This window comes from Coloeus monedula (genome assembly GCF_965178545.1).
Source record: "Coloeus monedula genome assembly, chromosome: 39".
NCBI lineage: Eukaryota > Metazoa > Chordata > Aves > Passeriformes > Corvidae > Coloeus > Coloeus monedula.
In genome coordinates, this window is record NC_138819.1 from 1,979,471 (window position 1) to 2,000,871 (window position 21,401).

The 21,401-nt window shown below is 68.2% G+C and overlaps 2 protein-coding genes across 3 annotated transcripts; one reads left to right on the plus strand and one right to left on the minus strand.

Annotated features, from left to right (window-relative positions):
• Nucleotides 1-337: 337 nt before the first annotated feature.
• Nucleotides 338-16,033, plus strand: HDAC6 (histone deacetylase 6). 2 transcript variants are annotated; one of them, XM_082300473.1, is made up of 29 exons: nt 338-374; nt 658-709; nt 1,236-1,343; nt 1,954-2,036; nt 2,665-2,734; nt 2,848-2,888; nt 3,134-3,179; nt 3,778-3,872; nt 4,313-4,390; nt 4,759-4,827; nt 5,388-5,484; nt 6,359-6,424; nt 6,969-7,016; nt 7,435-7,524; nt 8,221-8,324; nt 8,668-8,735; nt 9,114-9,357; nt 10,462-10,590; nt 11,084-11,252; nt 11,740-11,873; nt 11,945-12,013; nt 12,388-12,577; nt 13,035-13,184; nt 13,527-13,701; nt 14,103-14,229; nt 14,284-14,344; nt 14,793-14,948; nt 15,204-15,332; nt 15,647-16,033. In XM_082300473.1, exons 2-29 carry the CDS (start codon nt 707-709, stop codon nt 15,716-15,718), a joined length of 2,871 nt encoding a protein of 956 aa, XP_082156599.1. In that variant the 5' UTR covers nt 338-374; nt 658-706; the 3' UTR covers nt 15,719-16,033. The 2 variants fall into 2 exon arrangements, with proteins under 2 accessions (XP_082156599.1, XP_082156598.1); XM_082300472.1 differs by having other exon boundaries at nt 14,103-14,344.
• On the minus strand, nt 16,031-21,275 carry WDR45 (WD repeat domain 45). Its single transcript, XM_082300343.1, has 10 exons — nt 21,048-21,275; nt 20,650-20,724; nt 19,898-20,002; nt 19,460-19,556; nt 18,848-18,942; nt 18,103-18,182; nt 17,245-17,453; nt 16,759-16,860; nt 16,529-16,671; nt 16,031-16,194 (listed from the first exon to the last, which is right to left on the minus strand). The coding sequence occupies exons 1-10, from the start codon at nt 21,094-21,096 to the stop codon at nt 16,085-16,087; spliced, it is 1,065 nt and encodes a 354-aa protein (XP_082156469.1). The 5' UTR covers nt 21,097-21,275; the 3' UTR covers nt 16,031-16,084.
• Between the last annotated feature and the right edge of the window lie 126 nt (nt 21,276-21,401).

A 21,401-nucleotide genomic window follows, 5' to 3' on the forward strand; every position in this document is an offset into this window, starting at 1 on the left:
ACAACATATAGTTGGTGCCAACATGGCGGCCCCGTGAGCGCAGCCAACATGGCGGCCCCGTGAGCGCAGCCAACATGGCGGCCCCCGTGAGCGCAGCCAACATGGCGGCCCCCGTGAGCGCAGCCAACATGGCGGCCCCGTGAGCGCAGCCAACATGGCGGCCCGTACGGAAGGGACCGCTCGGGGGCTGCGCGGCCCCGCCCCTCGTGTAGACCCCGCCCCGTAAAGCTCCGCCCCGTTAAGCCCCGCCCCGCGGCGCGTGAGGCCACGCCCCAGACACGGCCAAGCCGCGCCCCCAGGCTCGCTCCAGGCCCGCCCGCCCGCCCTTGACGTCATCACCGCGCGCCCGGCGCCAGCGTCGCGCGGGGCTGCAGGTGAGCGAGGCCGCTCCGGGCCCCGCCCGGGACCCCCCGAGCCCTTTTGGGACCTCCCAGACACCTCCCGGGACCCCCCAGGACCCCCGGAACCCCTCAGGAGCCCCCCCCGCCCTCCTCGGCCCATGGAGCCCCCCGGGCCCATGGAGCTCCCGGCTCCCATTCTTATCCCCCCCACCAGCCCCGTTTGTTTCCCACCCGCCCCCCCCGGCCCCGCTCGCCCCCGGTCCCGCTGCCGCCCCCGTGTCCCGCCCCGTGTCCCCCTAACCCGTGTCCCCCCCAGGCCCCCCGCGATGCCCCCCCCCGCGCGCCGCTAGAGCCCCCCGGCTGCCATGGTGAGAGGGGCGGGGCCAGCAGGAGGGCGGGGCTGGGGCGGGGCCGGATGGGCGTGGCCGCGGGGCGGGGGCGTGGCTGGAGGCCCCGCCCGGTTTTCGCAGCGCCGCCCCCTGAAAGGGGGAGGGGTCCCGGTGCTTGAAGGGGGCGGGGCTCCGGAGGGGGCGGGGCTCGCCCGGCCCCGCCCAAGCCCCGGGGTCAGCGCAGATCGAGCGGTGGTGGGCGTGGTCTCTGTTGAGTGGGCGGGGCCCAAAGGGAGCGTGGCCACCCGGGCTCCGCCCCCGCTAACAAAGGGCTCCCGTGGGGGCGGGGCCGGGGGCGGGGCGTGTCTCGCGTGTTCCCGGCCGTGGGTGGGCGGGGTTCGATGTGGGCGGGGTTCGGTATGGGCGGGGCTCCCGGGTGTGTTTTTGCCGTGGGCGGGGTTTGAAAGGGTGTGGTCGGCGGGGCGTGGCTTTACCGGCGGGGCGTGTCTTTGCCGGGTGGGCGTGGCTTTACCGGGTGGGCGTGGCTTACCCCGGCCCCGCCCAGGGCCGCGCGGGGCGGCGGCTCCCCCAGCAGGGGGCGCTGTGCCAGGCGCGGCGGCGCGGGCGCGCGCGGGGCCGGAGGGCGGGGCTGGAGGCGGAGCTGCAGCAGCTGGTAATGGGGGGGGACCCCAAAAATGGGGGGTTTGGGGGTTCCTGGGGGAGTTTGGGACGTGGGGAGTGTGGGGGAGGGATGCAGCAGCTGGTAACGGGGGGGGACCCCAAAAATGGGGGGTTTGGGGGTTCCTGGGGGGGTTTGGGACATGGGGAGTGTGGGGGAGGGATGCAGCAGCTGGTAACGGGGGGGACCCCAAAAATGGGGGGTTTGGGGGTTCCTGGGGGGGTTTGGGACATGGGGAGTGTGGGGGAGGGATGCAGCAGCTGGTAACGGGGGGGGACCCCAAAAATGGGGGGGTTTGGGGGTTCCTGGGGGCCCTGTGGGGCACTCCCGGTACCGGGGGCCGGTGGGGGCTCAGCCCAGCGCCGGGGTCCTTCCCGGGGTGGGCAGAGGGGCTGGGGGCGGCTCCAGCTCGGGGCCCCTTTGGGGGGCGGGGGGTGCGGGACCCCCGGTGCCCTGGGGGGGGCTCTGGGGTCACCCCACACTTGGGTCCCTTTGGGGGTGTCCCGGTCCCTTTGGGGTGGGGGGCGCTCCTGGAGGCCGGGCCGGCCCTGGGGGGCTCGGGGTGTCCCAGGACCCCCCAGACCCCCCGTGCCCCCCCGGGCAGGATTTGGGGGCGGAGGCTGCAGCTCCCACCGGGACCGGACTGGTCAGCGATGGAGGGAACGGAGGCGATGGCGGGGACGGCCGGTACGGACCCCCCTGAGCCCCCCAAATTCCCGTGCACCAAACGCCCCCTCCCCAACCCCCCCTGAACTCCTCCTTCCTGAAATCCCCCCCAAAATTCCCTCTTCCCCAGTTCCCCTCCCCACAAGCCACTCTTTCTCCCACCCCCAAACGATCCCTCTCCCATTCCGGGGTCCCCCCTCAATATCGGGGTGCGGGGTCTTGGGCACCCCGAGTCCCTCCCACCCCCCACATTCCCCGTCACCCCAAATGTCAGGGTCCCCGTGGGGTTTTTGGGGTTTTCTCCTGGATTTTGGGGTCCCCGCAGGGGAGGGAGCAGGAGGGGGGATCTGTCCTCGGCACCTGGGAACCCCCAAACTTGGGAGTCCCCCTTGACTCTCGGGGTCCCCCTGGAGTTTTGGGGTCCCTCCCCAGGGTTTTTGGGGTCCCCCCTGACTCTCGGGGTTCCCCCCGGGGATTTTGGGGTCCCCCTGGGGTTTTTGGGTTCCCCCCTTACTCTCAGGGTTCCGCTGACTCTCGGGATCCCCCTGGGGTTTTTGGGGTCCCCCCGGGGTTTTTGGGTTCCCCTCTGACTCTCGGGGTTCCCCGGGGTTTTTGGGGTCCCCCCTGACTCTCGGGGTCCCCCTCGCAGCCCCCCCGGGGGTCCGGCCCCGCTCTGGGCAGCGCTGGAGGGGCTGGTCCAGCGCTGTGTCCGTGTGCAGGTGAGACCTCCCCCCCCATTTTGGGGTCCCCCCCGATTTTGGGGTCCCTCCCCCATTTTGGGGACCCCCCCCCGGATTTCGGGGACCCCCCTGACGCCCCCCCTTCTCCCCAGTGCCGCCCGGCCACCGATGAGGAGCTGCTGCTGGTGCACAGGTGGGGGGATCTGGGGGGGCTTGGAGTGATTTGGGGGGGGCCCTGAGGGGGCTCTGGGGTGGATTTAGGGAAGACACGGGGGGGGGGAGGGGGGGTCTCTCAGAGGTTTGGGGGGGATCTCTGTGGATTTTGGGGAGTCTCTGTGGGGTTTGGGGGGGGAATGGGAGCCCTGGGGGTCCCCCAGGGTTTTGGGGGGCTCTGGGCTCCCCAGGCCGGCCCCTGAGGGCGGTTTTGGGGTCCCCCAGCCCCTCGTTCGTGGCGCAGCTGGAGCCCCCCGACGGCCCCGCCCCGGTGAGCACCCCCCACTCTTGGGGTCCCCCGGGGGTCTGGGGGGGATCCTTGGGGGGGGAGGTGTCCCCAGGGGGTGTCGGGGGGTCCCCAAACCCTTGTGACCGCGGGGGGAGGGTTTGGGGTCCCTTCCCGGACACCCGGGGCTCCGAGTGAGGGGTTTGGGGTCCCTATGAGGGGTTTGGGGTCCCCTGTGGGGGGGGGTTGGGGTTCCCCTGGGGGTTTTGGGGTCCCCCTGGGTACCGGGGTCCATAGGAGTTTTAGGGTTTCCCCGAGGGGTTCTGGGGGTTGCTCCATGGGGTTTTGGGGTCCCCCTGACACTGGGTCCTTTCCATAGCGTTTTTTGGGGTCCCCCCGGGGTTTTGGGGTCCCCCCTGGTTCCAGATCCCTCCCGTGGGGGTTTTGGGGTCCATCCTGTGTTCAGAGCTCCCCCCAACCCCTTTGGTTCTCCCATGAGGGTTTTGGGGTCTTCCCTGGGCGTTTCGGGTCCCCTTTATGGAGAGTTCCCCCCCGCCCCCCCCGGGGATTTTGGGCCCCCTCCCCCATTTTGGGGGTTCCCCCGGGGATTCTGGAGCCCTCCCTGATTTTGGGGTGCCCACAGGGGGGGTCGGGGCCCCGCTGGGCCGTGGGGGCCGCGCTGGCGCTGCTGGAGCAGGTCCTGGGGGGGGCCCTGCGCAATGGGGTGGCCCTGATCAGGTACGGGGGGGCAGAAATGGGGTACGGGGGGACCAAAAGGGGGGGCAAGGAAGGGCTACAGGGGGGTCAGGGAGGTAAAAGGGTCTGGGGGGGCTCAGGGGGGTCCAGGGGGGCTCTGGGGTTTGGGGGGGTGTTTGGAGGGATCCAAAAGGGGGGGTCTGGGCGGGTTTGGGGGCTGGGGGGGTGCCTGTGGGGTCTGTGGGGGCTGGGGGGTGCCTATGGGATCTGTAGGGGTTTGGGGGGTGCCTATGGGGTCTGTAGGGGTTTGGGGGGTTTTAGGGGTTTTGTGGGGCTCTGTGGGGTCCTGGGGGGCTCTATGGGGTCCCACAGGGCTTTATGGGGTTTTGTGTTTCTGTGAGCGCCTATGGGGTCCATAGGGCTCTGCAGGGGCTTGGGGGGGTCCATAGGGGTCTCCCCATTTCTCTGCCCCCCCCCCCCAGTCCCCAGGACCCCCAGGACCCCCCCGAACCCACGGCCGTGGCCGCCCGGGTGGCCCAGAAGCAGCTCGGGGTGCAGCGGTGAGGGGGGCACCCAACGGGGGGGGCGGCGCTGGTTTGGGGGGGCTGGGAGGAATTTCTGGGGGGCTTTGAGGGGGCTGCAGCCCCCAGAGTCCCTTTTGGGGGGGCCCCCACGGGTCCATTTTGGGGGTGGGGGGGTCTCAGGTCTCCGGGTCCTTTTTGGGGTGGGGGGTGTTGGGGGGGTCTCAGGTCTCCGGGTTCCTCTGTGGGGCCGTCCCAGCCCCTGGGGTCTCCTTTTGGGGTGGGTGGGCCGAAGCCCCCGGGGGCCCTTTGGGGGTTTGGGGGTGTTTGGGGGAGTCCCAGTGCCAGGGGCCCCTTTTGGGGGTGTTTTGGGGGGGATTTGGGGTCCCACCCCCGACCCCCCCCAGTGTCCTGATCGTGGATTGGAGCCCCCGGCCCGGCCGGAGCCTCCCTCAGCTGTTCGAGGATGATCCCAGGTGGGCACTGGGAGCACTGGGGGCCATACTGGGGACACTGGGGGCCATACTGGGGGCATTGAGGGGTTCTGGGGGGCACTGGAATACACTGGGGGCCATACTGGGGACACTGGGGGCCATACTGGGGACACTGAGGGCCATACTGGGGGCATTGAGGGGTTCTGGGGGGCACTGGAATACACTGGGGGCCATACTGGGGACACTGAGGGCCATTGGGCTGGACTGGGGGGCACTGGGGTGAACTGGGTCAGACTGGCAGGCTCTGGTCTGGACTGGTGCTTTACTGGGGGTGCTGGGCTGGACTGGGGGGGCCATACTGGGGGTGCTGGGCTGTACTGGGGGGCCCTGGGCCATACTGGGAGGCACTGGGGAGGCCTTGGGCCATACTGAGGGGCACTGGGCCATACTGGGAGGCACTGGGGAGGCCTTGGGCCATACTGGGGGGCACTGGGCCATACTGGGGTTACTGGTCCATACTGGGAGGGCTCTGGGCCATACTGGGAGCCGTGGTGGGGGGTGTGGCGTGTGCCCCCCCCAGCCCCCACATCCCCTCCCCCCAGTGTCCTGTATTTCGGGGCGCAGCAGGGCCGGGACCACCCCCCCAGCCCCGGCCACGGCCCCGGGGAGGGGTTCAGCGTGGAACTGCAGTGGGAGCAGGTACGGGGCTCTAGGGGATGGATATAGGGAATGGGTGTAGGGATTGGATATAGGAGATGGACGTAAGGGATGGATATAGGACATGAATATAGAGGATGGATATGGGGCACGGACATAGGGAGTGGATATAGGGGATGGATGTAGGGGATGGATATAGGGAGTATAAGGAATCGGTATAGGGTATGGATATAGGGGATATAAGGGATGGGATGGGTATAGGGGGTGGATATAGGGAATGGATATAGAAAGTATAAGAAATCGGTGTAGGACATGAATGTAGAGAATATAAGGGATGGGATGGGTGTAGAGAATGGATATAGGGGGTGGGTGTAGGGATTGGATATAGGGGATGGACGTAAGGGATGGGTATAGGACACGAGTATAGGGAATGGATATAGGGGGTGGATATGGGGCACGGATATAGAGGATATAAGGGATGAGTATAGAGATGGATATAGGGAATAGGTATAGGGGATACAGGAAGTGGGGAGGGGTTCAGCGTGGAGCTGTGCTGGGAGCAGGTACGGGGGGATGGGGGCTGTGGGGGATGGGTACAGGGGGTGGCTATAGGGACTGGGTTAAGGGGTCTGGGGCTATGGGGGGGTCTGGGGGCTATGGGGGCACGTAGAAGGCTCCAGTAGGGGCTCTCTAGGGGATCTGCAGGAGGGGTGTGGGGTCTGCCAGGAGCAGGGGGGCTGTGGGGTGTCTGTAGGAGCTGGGGGGCCTGTAGGGTCCCTGAGCTCTGCAGGGTCCGTAGGGGCTCTGTAGGGCTCTGTAGGGTCCCTGAGCTCTGCAGGGTCCGTAGGGGCTCTGTAGGGCTCTGTAGGGTCCCCGGGGGTCCATGGGGTCCCCAGGATCTGTGGGTTGCCCCCAGCCCGGTGTCACCGATGGCGATTACGCGGCCGCCGCCTTCCACGTCCTGCTGCCCATCGCCTTCCAGGTGGGGTCGGGGGGGCTCTGGGGGGCTTTGGGGGGCTTTGGGGGGCCCGGGACGGTCCCGCAGGGGATGGGGGGAGTTGGGGGTCTTTGGGGGGCGTTGGGGTTCGCGGGGGGGTCCCAGGGAGAGTTTCAGGGCTCTCTGGAGAGGGGCTGGGGGGGTCCAGGGGGGTTTGAGGTGGGCAGTTGGGGGTCCCAAAGGGATTTGGGGGTCCCTGGGTGGGGGTTTGGGGTCCCTGGGGGTGTTTCAGGGTTCCTCTGGGATTTTGGGGTCCCAAGCATGTTTTAGGGATTCCTGTGGAATTTTGGGGGTCCCTGTGGGGTTTGGGGTCCTTGGGTGGGGGTTTGGGGGTACTTGGATGGGGTTTGGGGTCCCTGGCTGGGGGTTTGGGGTCCCTGGCTGGGTCTTTGGGGTGCCTGGGTGGGGGTTTGGGGGTACTTGGGTGAGGTTTGGGGTCCCTGGCTGGGTGTTTGGGGTCCCTGGGTGGGGTTTGGGGTCCCTGTGGGTGTTTGGGGGGTCCCACTGTGACCCCACTGTGGCCCCTCAGTTCCAGCCCCAGCTCGTCCTGGTCAAGGCTTCGCTTGAGGATTTGGGGGTACGAGGTGCTCTGGGGGGTGCTGGGGGGTGCTGGGGGGCTCTGGGGGTGTGGGTGGGCTGGGGGGAGCTCTGGGGGGCTCTGAGCCCCCCAGCATCTGTAGGGTGCTCTGGGAGGTCTGGGGGGGGGGGTCTTTGAGGGATTTTTGGGGGTCTCGAAGCCCCCTGGTGCCCCTGAGATCTGTGGGGCTCCAGAGGGGTCTCTGGGGCTTTGTGGGGGGCTCTGGGGTTCTCTGGGGGTCTCAGAGCCCCCCCCCCCCGGTGTCTGTAGGGCCCTAGGGGAGGTCTGGGGGGTCTCTGAGAGGTCCCTGGGGGGGCTCTATAGGGGGCTGTGAGTGTCTATAGGGCACTATGGGGCATTTCTGGGGCTCTATAGGGGTTTTTGGGGGGTCCCTAAGCCCCCCCCCCCGTGTCCCCAGGGGTCTCTGGGGGTCTCCCCTGCCGGCTTTGCTCTCCTGACCCACCTGCTCATGGCCCTGGGCAGGGGGCGGCTGCTGCTGCTGCTGCAGGTGAGGGGGGGCTGGGGGGCTCTGGGGGGGTTATGGGGCTGGCGTCTGGGGGACTGTAGGGGTATGTGAGGGGGTTATGAGGCTGGGGGCTGTGGGGCTCTGTGGGGTTCTGTGGGGCTGTGGGGGGGTTATGAGGCTGTGGGGCTCTGTGGGGCTGTGGGGGTCTGGGGGGGTTATGGGGCTGGGGGGCTGTGGGGGGCTCTGTAGGGCTCTGTAGGGCTCTGTGGGGCTGTAGGAGTCTGTGGGGGCTGTGGGGCTGTGTGGGGTTCTGTGGGGCTGTGGGCTCTGGGGGGGGTTATGGGACTGGGAGCTGTGGGGCTGTGGGGGGGTTATGAGGCTGGGGGCTGTGGGGGGGCTGTGGGGGCACCTGGGGGTGGCCGTCGAGGAGAGTTCCGGGTGGTTCTGTGGGGCTGTAGAGGCCGGGGGGTTATGGGGGTGCCGGGGGGCTGTGGGGCATTTGGGGGTTGTAGGGGGGTTTGGGCCTCTGGGGGTCACTGGGGTGCTCTGTAGCGGCTGTTTCGGGGCTGTTCGGGCTGTGGGGGTTTGGGGGGGCTGCAGGGGGTTCCAGGGGCCGTTTGGGGGGGGCTGTAGGGGCTGTTTTGGGGGGGCCATGTTTAGGGGGCCACAGGGGCCGTATGGACCATCCTGGGGGTCCGTAGGGCTCCGTGAGGCTCCCCCTTATCCCCCTCTCCACAGGGGGGGCCGGACTTGGGGGCATCCCCGGGGGGGGTGGGGGCCGTCCTGCAGACACTGCTGGGGGACCCTGGGGACCCCCTCGGGCCTATCAGCCCCACCCCCAGGTGAGGGGGCTTGGGGAGTTTAAAGGGGAGGATGAGGGGGGCTGGAGGAGATTGAGGGGGATTTTGGGGTGTTTTGAGGTGCTGGGGGAGCCCTGGGTGGGTTTGGGGGGGCTGGGGTGGTGTTTGGGGAGGGCGGGTGGGGTTGGAGGGGCTCAGCCTTGGGGAGCTGTTGGGGATGGTGGGGGTGTTTTGGGAGCTGGAGGGGATTTTGGGGAGCATCTGGGGGCCCTTGGTGGGGATTTTGGGGAGATTCAAGGGGGCTGAGAGCTTGGGGGGAGTCATGGAGGTGCTGGGAGCCATTTCGGGTTGCCCCCAGTCTCCCAACACCTCAGTTTTCCCCCAGCGGCCTGGCCAGCATTGCCCGCACCCTGAGCGTCCACCAGCAGTACTGGGGCTGCCTGCAGAGCATCGGTGAGGGGGGACCCCGAAATCCGGGGGGACACCCTGAAATCGCGATAGGGGCCCTTTGAACCCCCCAAAAACTGAGCGGAGGCTTTGGGGGACGCACTGGGCCCGGTTGCTAAGGCGCCATCTTGGTTGCTATGCCGCCATCTTGGCTCGCCACCATCTTGGTCTCTCTCAGGGACCCCCCAGACACCCCAAAAGCCCCCAGACACCCCAAAACCCACCAGACACCCCCAGAAGTCCCTCAGGGACCCCCAAATTCCCTTGGGGACCCCCCAATCCCCCTGAAACCCCCTCAGGGACCCCCAAAATCTGCTTGGGGAGCTCCAGAGTTGGGTGGGAGCATATTTTGGGTGCCCCCCCTGAGGTGCCCCCCCTGCACAGAGATCGAGGAGGAGGAAGAAGAGGAGGAAGAGAACGAGGAGGAGGAGGAAGAGGAGGAGGAGGAAGAAGTAGAGGCAGAAGCAGGGGAGGAAGAGAATGAGGAGGAGGAGGAGAAGGAGGAGCTGGAGGGGGATGGGAACCCCCCAGAGACCCCCCCAGAACCCCCCCCGGAGGCACCGACGCGACCCCGGGTGGGGCTGGTCTATGACCCCCGCATGGAGGAGCACAGGAACACCTGGGACAGGTGAGGGGGGCACCCGGGGCCTGGCCTGGCCAGTTCTGGGGTGATTTGGGGTGGTTTGGGGTGATTTGGGGTGGTTTGGGGTGTCTCGTAGCCAGCACCCCGCGTCCCCACAGCGCCTGTCCCAGGGTGGATTTGAGGTGCATTTGGGGTGATTTGGGGTGATTTTGTGGTGATTTGTGGTGATTTTGGTGTGATTTGGGGTGTTTCGCAGCCAGCACCCCGAGTCCCTGCAGCGCCTGTCCCAGGGTGCATTTGGGGTGGTTTTGGGATTATTTGGGGTGGTTTTGGGGTGATTTGGGGTGATTTTAGGGTGGATTTGGGGTAGTTTGGGGTGTCTCGCAACCAGCACCCTGTGTCCCCGCAGCGCCTGTCCCAGGGTGGATTTGGGGTGGTTTTGGGATGATTTGGGGTGGATTTGGGGTGATTTTCGGGTGGATTTGGGGTGATTTGGTGTGATTTGGGGTGATTGGGGTGGTTTGGGGTGTCTCGCAGCCAGCACCCCGAGTCCCCGCAGCGCCTGTCCCAGGGTGGATTTGGGGTGGTTTTGGGGTGGTTTGGGGTAATTTTGGTGTGATTTGGGGGTGATTTTGGGTGGTATTTGGGGTGATTTTGGGTGATTTTGGTGTGATTTGGGGTGGTTTGGTGGGATTTGGGGTGATTTGGGTGGTTTGGTGTGGTTTGGGGTGGATTTGGGGTGATTTTGGTGTGATTTGGAGTGATTTTGGGGTGATTTGGGTGGTTTGGGGTGTCTCGCAGCCAGCACCCCGAGTCCCCGCAGCGCCTGTCCCAGGGTGGATTTCGGGTGGTTTTGGGGTGATTTGGGGGTGATTTTGGGTGGTTTGGTGTGATTTGGGGTGATTGGGGTGGTTTGGGGTGTCTCGCAGCCAGCACCCTGAGTCCCCACAGCACCTGTCTCGGGGGGGATTTGGGGTGATTTTGGGGTGATTTGGGGTGACTTGGGGTGGATTTGGGGTGTCTTGCAGCCAGCACCCCGAGTCCCCGCAGCGCCTGTCCCGGAGGGGGATTTGGGGTGGTTTTGGGGTGATTTGGAGTGATTTTGGGGTGATTTGTGATGATTTTGGGGTGGTTTGGGGTGTCTCGCAGCCAGCACCCCGAGTCCCCGCAGCGCCTGTCGCGGGTGCTGCAGCGGCTGCAGGAGCTGGGGCTGGCCCAGCGCTGCCTCCGGGTGCCCCCCCGGCCCGCGACCCCCCGAGAGCTCCGTGCCTGCCACACGTGAGGGGGGGCCAAATGGGGGGTGGGGAGGGGTCCTGTGGGGTGGGGGGTCCGGGGGGGTTCTGAGGGGGTCCCGGTGATGGGGGTTCTGTGGGGTGGGGGGGGATGAGGAGGGGTCCTGGGGTCGGGAGGGTCCCATGGGGTGGGGCTGCATGGGGGTGTCCTGGGGGGGTTTTTGGGGGTTGCCATGGGGGTGGGGAACAGGGAGGGCCTGGGGGTGGGGGCTCGGGGGAGTTTGGGGAGGGGTCCCTGATGGGGAAGTTCGGGGGGTTCTTGTCTGAGGGGTCCCCGGTGGGCGGGGTTTGGGGTGTCCCTGAGGGGGGGGATTTGGGCCCAGGAGCTGCAGGGGAGCTCAGGCGGCTCCCTGAGGGGAGGGATTTGGGGTTCCCTGACCGGGGAGCTCGGGGTGTTTGGGGTGCTCTGGGGGTCCCTGACCGGGGAGCTCGGGGTGTTTGGGGTGCTCGGGGGTCGGTCCCTGACGCGTGCCCCCCAGCCGGGCCCACGTGCGGACGCTGTCCCGGACGCCGGCGCTGTCCCCGCGGGAGCTGCGGGCGCTGTCGCAGCGCTACAACAGCCTCTACCTGTGCCCCCGCTCGTACAGCTGCGCCCGCCTGGCCGCGGGGGGGGCCTGCGCCGCCGCGGGGGCCGTGCTGGGCGGGCAGGTGGGCACCGGGGGCACCGGGGGTACGGGGGGTGCGGGGGTGTGAGCCATGCTGGGCTCCCCTGGTCCCGCTGGGGTTTGGGGACTCTGTGGGGCTGGGGCAGCTTTTAGGGGTTGGGGGTTTTCTGTGGGGTTGAAGGGGTCTCTACAGAGTTTGGGAGTCCCAGAGGGGTTAGGGGGTGTCTCTGTGGGGTTCGGGGGTCACAGTGGAGTTAGGGGGTGTCTCTGTGGGGTTCGGGGATCTCTGAGGTTTTGGGATCTCGTGAGGTTTGTGGGGGAGGGTCTCTGGATTTAGGGAGTCCCAGTGGAATCTGGGGGTCTCCATGGGGTATTGGGGTTTTGGGGGTCCTGGCAGGGTTTTGGGGGGGGGGGGGGGTCTCTGTGGCATTTGGGAGGTCCCAGCGGGGTTTAGGGGTGTCTCTGAGGTTTGGGGGTCTCTCTGGGGTTCGGGGGTCCCGGTGCCCCCTGACCCCACCGTGCCCCCCCAGGTGCGCTCGGCCCTGGCCGTGCTGCGTCCCCCCGGCCACCACGCCCGCCCGGGCTCTGCCGGGGGCTTCTGCCTCTTCAACAACGTGGGGGTGGCCGCGCGCCACGCCCAGCGCCTGGCCGGGACCCCCCTCAGGTACGGGGGGCCGGGGCTGCGGGGACCCCCCGGGGCGCCCACCCCCCCCCAACACCCCCTGTGCCCCCCAGGGTGCTGATCCTGGACTGGGACGTTCACCACGGCAACGGCACCCAGGAGATCTTCGAGGAGGACCCCAGGTGGGGGGGCCTGGGGGCGTTTGGGGTGCTGGGCAGGTTCGGGGGGTCTCAGGGGGGTCCCAGGGGTGCTGGGGGGGATTTTGGGGATGGTGGGGGTCCTGGGGAGGGGGCTCTGGGGATGTGGGGTGCGCTTGGGGCGCTGGGGAAGGGCTCCAGGGGGTGCTGGGGGCTTTGGGGTCCCTGTAGGGCTGAGGAGGGAGATTTTGGGGTGCTGAGGGGAAGTTGGGGTGCTTTGGGTTGTTTTAGCATCCCGGGGGATTTTGGGGTCTGGGGTGGGATTGGGGTGCCTGAGGGTTGTCCCACGGCTGCTCTGGGGTGGGTTTGGGGTCCTGAGGGGATTTTGGGGTCCCTGACCCCCCCCGGCCCCCCCCCAGTGTCCTGTACGTGTCCCTGCACCGCCACGACGGCTCCTTCTTCCCGGGGGGGGCCGGGGGGTCCCCGCGGCGCCGGGGGAGGGGTCCCGGCACCGGCTTCACCCTGAACGTGGGGTGGGGGGGGCCCCGCGTGGGGGACCCCGAGTACCTGGCGGCCGTGACCCGGCTGGTGCTGCCCGTGGCCTGCCAGGTGAGGGGGGGTCCTGGGGGCTCCGGGGGGGGCTGGGGCCGTTTTGGGGGCTGGATCTCTCTGTGGGAGGGGTGGGAGCCTTTGAGGGGGCTGGGTCCCTTTGGGGAGGGGGGTCTGGGTTTGTTTTGGGGGGATCTGGGTCCGTTTCAGGGGGGTTGGGTCCCTGTTTTGGGGGGTTCCCTGGGGGGGCTGTGATGCTTTGGGGGGGTCTGGGTTTGTTTGGGGGAGTGTGGATCTGTTTTGGGGGGGGGGCTGGGCCTTTCAGGGAATGCTTTTTGGGGGGGTCTTGGGTTCATTTTGGGGGCTGGGTCCCACGAGAGGAGTCGTGACACTTCGGGGGGCTCTGGCTCCTTTTGGGGGGGGTCTGTGTCCCCCATTTGGAGCCATTGGATTTTGGGGGGTGGGGGGGGCCATTCCCGCCCCCTTTACCCCCCCCCTGACCTCACGGCCCCCCCAGTTCGGGCCAGAGCTGGTGCTGGTGTCGGCCGGGTTCGACGCGGGCCGGGGGGACCCCCTGGGGGGGTGCCTGGTGTCCCCCCAGACCTTCGGCCTCATGACCCATCTGCTGGGGGGGCTGGCGGGGGGGCGGCTCGTGCTCGTGCTCGAGGTGAGGGGCCGGGGGGGCGTTTGGGGGGGGTTTGGGGGCTCTTTGGGGATCCGGGGGGGGTCTGGGGGTCCCAGTGAGGGGTTGGAGAGGCCCTGGGGGTCTCTGGGGAGATGGGAGGATCCTGGGGGGGCCAATTTGGGGGTTGGGGGGTCTGGGGGAGGCCTGGGGGTCTCAGTGAGGGGTGGGGGAGCTGGGAGGGAGTGGGGGGGGCCTGTTCGGGGTTTGGGGGTGGGGGGGGTCCGGGGGTCCCTCGGGGGGATGGGGGTCCCCGGGGGGGGTGGGTCCCTTTCTGGAGGGGTCCCCGTGGGGGGCCGGGGGTCTCTGACGCTGGGGGTCTCGCAGGGCGGGTACAACCTGGGGGTGACGGCGGAGGGGGTGGGGCAGTGCCTGGGGGTCCTGCTCGGGGACCCCCCCTCGCTGCCCCCCCCCGGCACCCCCCAGCCCGCGGCGCTGAGGGCCCTGAGCCGCACCCTGCGAGCCCAGCGGGGCTGCTGGAGCTGCCTGCGGCTGCCCCGGGGTGAGACCCCTTCCCAGAGCGTCCCCGGGCCCCACTGCCCTGCGACCCCCAAACCCACACCGGGGGTCCTGGGGTTTCTGCACAGTGAGGCCCCCCCTGGGACCCCCAACAACCCCCGGGATCCCCAAACCCCATCCCAGACCCACGGGGATCACCAGGACCCCCCCCAGGCCCCCAGTCCTCAGCCCAGAACCCCCGAACACCCCCTGGGACCCCCAAACTCTGACACGAGCCCCTCCCCAGAACCCCAAACCGGACCCACCCCTGCAGGGACCCTCGGACACCAAAACGGGACCCAGGGGACCCCCAGGGGCCCCCCAGCCCCATCCCCCCTGGGGGACCCTCAGGGATCCCCCAAACTCCCCCCAACCAATCCCTCCCTCCCTCCCTCCCTCCCCCAGTTGAGCCCCCCCCGGCAGCCCCCAGGAGGGAAGGCAGCGATGACGTCACACCCGCCGCCGATGACGTCACGGGGTCTCCCCCGTTGGACGCCGCCATTCGCCGCATGGGGGCGCTGCAGCTCGGGGACGCCCCGGGGGGCGGGGCCAAGGCGGCCCCGGGGGAGGAGCCTCTGCCAGGCCCCGCCCCCACGGGAGCGGCCGCTGCCGCCCCCTGCTGGGAGGAGGAGGAAGAGCTGGAGGAGGTGGGGGGTGGGGAGAGGGGGGTTGAGGGGGTGTTTTTAGGGAAGGGCTGGTTGGGGATTGAGGTTTTGGGGGGATTTGGGGAGAGGAGTTTTTGGGGAGTTTTGGGCAGGGGATTTGGGGCGGGGGTTTGTGGGATGGGTTTGGGGGATGGGTTTGTGGGATGAGTTTGGGGGGTGGGTTTGGGGGGTGAATTTGGGGGATGGGTTTGGGGGATGGGTTTGGGGGATGGGTTTGTGGGATGAGTTTGGGGGGTGGGTTTGGGGGGTGGGTTTGTGGGATGGGTTTGGGGGGTGAATTTGGGGGATGGGTTTGGGGGATGGGTTTGGGGGGTGAATTTGGGGGATGGGTTTGTGGGGTGGGTTTGGGGGATGGGTTTCCGGGGTGACTTTGGGGGGTGGGTTTGGGTGACCCCCGGCCCCTCACGCTCTCATTCCTCCGGGCCGGCAGGGGGCGCTGTACGCCGTGACGCCCCTCCTGGACTGTCCCCACCTGGGGGCCGTGGCCCCGCCCCCGGCCGGGGGGGCCCTTGGGGACATCCTGCCCCCCCCCTGCGGGGTCTGCGGGAGCCGCCGCGAGAACTGGCTGTGCCTCAGCTGCCACCAGGTCAGCGACCCCACAGCACCCAGAAACCCCAAAACCACCCCGAAATCGCCTCCTGCACCCAACCCCCCCAATTCACACTTAAAGCGCCCCAAAGTGCCCCCAAACCACTCCCTGGACCCCCAAAAACCACCTCGTGCATTCCAAACCACCCCCTACACCTCTCATTCACCCCCAATCGCTCCTCACACCCCAGACCTGCCCCCTGCACCCCGCCTTGCCCTCCCGGGCACCCCCAGACGCTGCCCCGTGCCGCAGGTGCTGTGCGGGCGCTACGTGGGGCAGCACATGCTGGAGCACGGGGCGGCCTCGGGGCACCCCCTGGTGCTGAGCCTGCGGGACCTGGCGGCCTGGTGCTACCCCTGCGGGGGCTACGTCACCCACCCGGTGAGCGGGGGGAGGTCCTGGGGGGGCTGGGGGGTCCCTGCACCCCCTGGGTTCGGGAGGTTCGAGCGGGTTCGGGGTGAGCTGGCACGGGAATGAACCATTGTTAAACGGGGGAGGGGGGTCCGGACACCGGGTAAACCACTGTGAACGTGGGGGGGGGGGACACATCGGGGTGAACCATTTGAACCGCTGGGGTGGGGGTGACAAGGTTGAACCACTGGGAAGTGGGGGGGGGATGGGGGGGACACAGCCCCTCTTTGGACACAACCACAGGGAGTGGGATGTTCCCCATCTAACGCCCCACACCCCCCCAGGTGCTGCTCCCCACCAAGACCTTCATCTACCGCCTCAAATTCGGCACTGACCCCCCCACCCCCTCCTTCTGAGCCCCTCGCCCCTCCCCCGCCCCACCCCTCCCCCCACTCTTAAAGGGCTACACACGTGCCATTCCCCCCCCCCCCCAATCACCAGCACCCCGGGACCCCCAAACCCCCCCTGGGCCAAAGGCTGGGCCGGACCCAGGGCCGGGGGCAGGGGGCAGAGGGGGGGGACACCTCCCCCCCCCACATCACCACGGGGGGGGTCCCGGGCGCAGCCGGGGCACGCGGGGGGACCCCAGTTTTGTATCCCCCTCCCCTTTTTTGAGGGTTTTTTAAATCCCCTTTGTTACGCCGAGACACCAGTAAAGAGACCAGGCGAGACTTGGGGTGTTTTGGGAGGTTTTGGGGGGTCCCCGGGGGGTCCCGGGGGGGTCAGAAGTCGTCGTCGTCGCAGATGTCCAGGAAGACGTCGAAGGCCTCGCGGTTGCAGTTCCCGTCGGGGCTGAACACGTACTTGTGGAACGTCCCGTCCACGCACACGGCTGGGGAGCGGCGTGGGGGTCAGGGGGCTCCAGGGGGGCTCCAGGGGGGCTCCAGGGGCGCAGGGTGGAGGTTGGGGAGGGTGAGAGGGTCCCTGGGGGGGCTCCCAGCGGGTTTTAATGGACGCCTGGGGCTTCCCGGGAAAGGCAGGGGGGTGTTTGGGGGGTCACAGGGGACTTCTGGGGGAAATTGGGGATCCCAGCTAGGGGAGTTTGGGGGCTCACAGGGGTCTGTGGTGGGTTGTGGGTTCCCTGGGGGTATTTTGGGGTCCTGGAGAGGGAACCGGGGATTCCCAGGGAGTATTTGGGCCCCCGGGGGTATTCTGGGGGCACTCACCGATGACGGAGCTGGGGCTGCGGCCGCCCCTCCCGAAGGCGCAGACCCCGGGGGCCTCGGCCGGGATGGTGAAGCTGGCGAGCGACCACTGCGACTCCACGTAGGGGCCCAGCACGGGGCCCACCTTCCCCACCCGCGCCAGCCTGGGGGCAGGGGGGGGCAGGGGGGGTCAGGGGGGTCCCGGGGCGTTCTGGGGTGTCCCCCCTGCCCCACTTTGGCCCCCCACTCACGCCGAGCGCCGGTTGAGCCGTGTGTCCCGCAGGGCGAAGACGTGGCCGGTGCCTTTGTCGCTCGCCGCGCACAGGAAGGAGCAGTCAGGGCTGAAGGCCAGGCTGGGGGGGCGGACACACCCCAGAACCCCGTCAGAGGTGGGGGGGACACCCCAAAACCTGCTCGGGGGTCCCCGAATGCTCAGATCCACTCACAGCCCCCCCCCGTGCCACCAGCAGAGCGAGACAGGGTCCGTGAGCTGGAGCAGCTCAACCAGACTGAGGGGGAACCCCGAAACAGGGCGGGGTGGGGGGCAGCACCCCAAACTCGGGCTGGGCGGGATCCCCCAAACCCTCAGATCCACCTCCAGTCCCTCCCAGTGCTCCCAGTCCCACCAGTACAGTGTGGCCCAGTCGGTTCCCCTGGCTCAGCTTGAGCAGGGGGACCCCCGGAGGTTCCCATTGCCCCCCAGCTCCCCCAGTCCCTCCCAGTGCCCCCAGTGGCACCAGTAGAGCGTGGCGGGGTCGGTGCCGCGGCGCAGCTCCAGGAGCCGGGCGCGGCTCTGGGTGCAGAAGAGGCGGATCAGGGTCCCCCTGCGCGAGGCCGAGGCCACCAAGGTCCCCGGGGGGCTCAGGGCGGCACAGCCGACCTCGCTCTGGTGGGCGTTGATGGTCACCGGCGCCGAGGACGTGCCCGGCTTGGCCGAGCCCAGGTCCTGTGGGGAGCAGCGCTGAGGGACCCCCCAGGGCTTCCCCAGAGCCGCCCAGTATCACCCCAGTGCTGCCCAGTACCACCCCAGTGCTACCCAGTACAGCCCCGGTGCCACCCAGTATCACCCCAGTGCTGCCCAGTATCACCCCAGTGCTGCCCAGTATCACCCCCAGTGCTACCCAGTATCACCCCCAGTGCTGCCCAGTATCATCCCAGTGCTCCCCAGTACACCCCCAGTGCTGCCCAGTACACCCCCGGTGCCGCCCAGTATCACCCCCAGTGCTGCCCAGTATCACCCCAGTGCAGCGCAGGGCCTGGCAAAGGAGGGGTGAAGGGATCAGAGACCCCCCAGCGCTCCCCAGTGAGCTCTCAGTGCCCCCCCAGGTGCACCCCAGTATCCCCAGTGCAGCCCAGGTCCTGGGGTGAAGTGGGGCCAAGGGGGGGTGAGGGACCCCCAGTGCTCCCCAGTTTCACCACAGCCCCCTCACCATTCCCTCCCAGTCCTCTCCATTCCTGTCCAATTCCCCCAGTCCTTCCCAGCATCCCCAGTCCTCCACAAACCCCTCCAGCCCCCTCCCAGTGACCCCCAGTCCCCCTCTCTGCCCTGCCCAGCTCCCTCCAGTCCCTCCCAGTATCCCCAGTAGGGCCCTCACCACCAGCTGGAGGCTCCCGCACTTGTGCCCCGGGAACACCAGTAAGGCCCGTTCCAAACTGGGACAGAGATCCACGATCCCTGGGGGGAGGAACCGGACATTGGGGTATCCCTGTCCCCTCAGCTCCCCCAGGACATCGGGGTCCCCCTAAATCCCCCCCAGAACATTGGGATCTCCCCCGGGTATTGGGGTCCTCCAGGGTTTTGGGGTCCCCCCCGAGCTCCAGGCTCCCCCTCATTCACTGGGGTCCCTCCCTGTGCTTTGAGGAGTCCCTGGGGGAAGGTTTGGGGTTCCCCCTTTGGGATTCTGGGGTCCCTCCCAACGCCCCCAATAAAGAGAATGGGCGGTTGTTTGTCCTGGACACCTGGGTCCCCCCCAGGTCCCCCCTACCCAAACCCCCCGAGGTTCTGGGGTCCCTCTGGGGTTTTGGGGCCATCCCTGAGTTTTGGGATGCCCCTTGGTGGGGTTTTGGGGTTCCCCCCAAACCACCCCCAGCAGGAAAACCAGGGAGGGGGCTCTGTCCCAGATACCCGGGTCCCTCCCACCCTCAAACCCGTCCCTGCTGATTTTAGGGCTCCCCCCCAGGTTCCTGGGGTCCACCCCATGTTTCAGGCTCCCCTCAGTCTGGGCTCCCCCCAGTTTGGGATCCCCCCAGTTTTCAGGTGCCCCCACTTCAGGCTTCCCCCCAGATTTGCCCCCCACCCCCAGTTTTTGGGGTCCCCCGCCGTTTTTAGGGTGCCCCCACCTTTGGGGTTGTCGCGGGTGTCGAACTCGAAGAGCTTGGTGGGGCGGTGGGGGAAGGAGAACACGTACAGGCGGCTCTGCAGGGCCACCACCAGCCTGGGGGCACGGGGGGCTTCAGGGGACCCCCACGGCTGGGGCACCCCCAGCTACCCCCCCAGTCCTCCCAGTCCTCCCAGTTAGTGCCCAGCACCCACCATGTCGCATATGCACGGCCAGGAGCCATGTGGGTCCCTCCCAGTGCCCCCAGTTAACCCCCCCAGTCTCTTCCAGTCGCCCCCAGTGTCCTCCCAGTATTGACCCAGTCCTCCCCAGTCCCTCCCAGCACCCCCAGTGCCGCCCCAGTCACTGCAGCCTCCCCAGTTTACCCAGTTACCCTCCCCAGTCCCACCCATTGCGCTGCAAGTGCACGGCCAGCGCAGCTTTGGGTCCCTCCCAGGCCCCCCTCAGTGCTCCCAGTCCCTCCCAGTCCCCCCGTTGTGCCACACACTCATGGCCAGCACCGGTGTGGGGAAGCTGAACTCCAGCCCCAGCACCCCAGTCCCACTCGGTGCCCCCCAGCTGCCCCTTCCTGGCCCCTCCCGGTGCTCCCAGTCCCTCCCAGTGCTCCCAGTACCTGTCGTGCCGCATGCGCACGGCCAGCACCGGTTTGGGGAAGCTGAACTCCAGCACCAGTTTGTCCTTCCCCTCCCGGGCGTCGTCCCAGATCAGCACTGGGGGGGCCGGGGGTCAGGGGGGACACCCCGGTATCGGGGAGCCCCCAGGGCCGGGGGGTGACAGAGGGGGACCCTGACACTGGGGAGCCACCGGGGGCCAGGGGAGTGATGGGGGGACCCCATATCGGGGGGGTCCGGGGCTGCCCCAACACTGGGGACCCCGGGGGGGCTGTCGGGGGCTGCCCCAAAATCGGGGGCCCCTCCAGGAGGTGTTGGGGAGGACCTCGAAACTGGGCAGCCCTGGGTTTTGGGGAGCCCTGCCAAGGGAACTTGGCCTCCCCCCAGGCTTTGGGGGACCTGTCAGGGCACCTGGGGCCCCCCCTGGTTTTGGGGCGCACCTGAGGCATCGGGAAACTTGGGGTGACTCCCCCCGCCCACGATGGCCAGGAGGTTGGAGCGGTGCAGCATCTCCACGAGCCCCACGCTGCCGACCTGCTCCGCGTCTGGGGGCACCCTGCAATCAGGAGACTCCCCCAAACCCGAGGGACCCCCCCAAAACTGAGGGACCCCCCCAACCCCAGGGACCCTCCCAGCCCAACGCTGCCAATCTGCTCCATGTCTGAGGGGACACCCCAAATTTAGTGACACCCCCAAAGCTGGACAGAACCCCCCCCCAGAGCTCAGAGACCCCCAAAGTAGAGGAACACCCCCAAACAGGAGAAACCCCCCCAAAAGCTGAAGGACTTCCCCCAAAATTTAGTCCTCCCCCCACTAGGCCTGGGGACCCCAGAACAGCCCGAGCACCCCCAGAACTGCACCTCCAGCTTAAAGATCTCCCCAAACGCCCCCAGAAAGCCTCTCCTCAATTTAGGAACCACCAAAACACACCCCCCCCCACCAAAAACTGCCCCCACCCTCAGGTCTAGAGACCCCCAAACACCCCCCAGGTTTAGGAACCCCCCCAAAGCTCCCCCCCACCCTCCCGGGCCCGCAGGACCCCAAAAGAGCCCAAACTTCCTCCCCCCAGCTCCCCCCACCCCCTTCGCTGGACCTAAAGACCCCCAAAGGGTCCCCAAGCCCCCCACCCCCTCCCTCACCCCACGGCCCCCGCAGAGGAGGGGGATCCCCCAAAGTCCCCAGGACCCCTCACCCAGGTGCCCCTTTTCCATCAGCGGCTCCACGTTGAAGATCCGGACCCCCGAGTCCATCGCGACACAGAAACAGCCTGGGGGCCACGGGCGGGGGTGAGGGGGACACCCAAGGGGCTTAGGGGGGTACCTGGGGGGGTTTAGGGGGTCCTGGGGGGCGTTGGGGGCCCCCAGAGGGACTCGGGACGGCACCTAGGGGGAAGCAGGGGGTCGCTGGGTGGGTCTGGGGGCGATTTGCGGGGCCCTGGGGGCTGTTTGGGGGGTCCCTAGCGGGGGTCGGGGGGATCCCAGGGGGGTATTAGGGGGTTCTGGGGGTCTCCGAGGGGGGACACCTGAGGGGTTTGGGGGTCCCGGGGGTGTTTTGGGGGTTCCGGGGGGATTTGGGGGTCCCCCCACTCACTCTGGTCCTGGTTGAAGCGCAGGCTGTTCACCCCCCGGGCCTGCGCCATGGCGGGACGCGCCGGCAGTAGCGGAGCCGCTTCGGGGGCAGAAAGGGGGTAACGAAGGGTCCCCAAAACCCGCCGGGATCTCGCCAAAAACACCAAAATCCCACCAAAAACCCCCCAAAATCCCCCCAAACGCTCCGGCCGCGACAGCGGGGAGCTCAAACCATCGAGACGCCTCAGAACACCCGGCCGGAGACAAACTTCCGGTCACGTGAGCCACACCCCGCCCCTTTAAGGCGTGGCCGGGCAGCTGCGCGCGCTGATTGGCGGCGGCGGGAGGGCGGGGCCGTTGCCTGGCAACGCGCCAT

Coding starts and splice junctions, on each gene's coding strand:
- WDR45 (XM_082300343.1), bottom strand. CDS start 21,096: ATGGCGCAGGCCCGGGGGGTGAACAGCCTGCGCTTCAACCAGGACCAG. Junction 20,725..21,047: donor GCGCTTCAACCAGGACCAGA/GTGAGTGGGGGG, acceptor CGTGGCCCCCAG/GCTGTTTCTGTGTCGCGATG. Junction 19,557..19,897: donor CAAGTTTCCCGATGCCTCAG/GTGCGCCCCAAA, acceptor CGGCCCCCCCAG/TGCTGATCTGGGACGACGCC.
- HDAC6 (XM_082300472.1), top strand. Junction 6,425..6,968: donor TGCTGCCCATCGCCTTCCAG/GTGGGGTCGGGG, acceptor GTGGCCCCTCAG/TTCCAGCCCCAGCTCGTCCT. Junction 14,949..15,203: donor TGTGCCTCAGCTGCCACCAG/GTCAGCGACCCC, acceptor CCCGTGCCGCAG/GTGCTGTGCGGGCGCTACGT.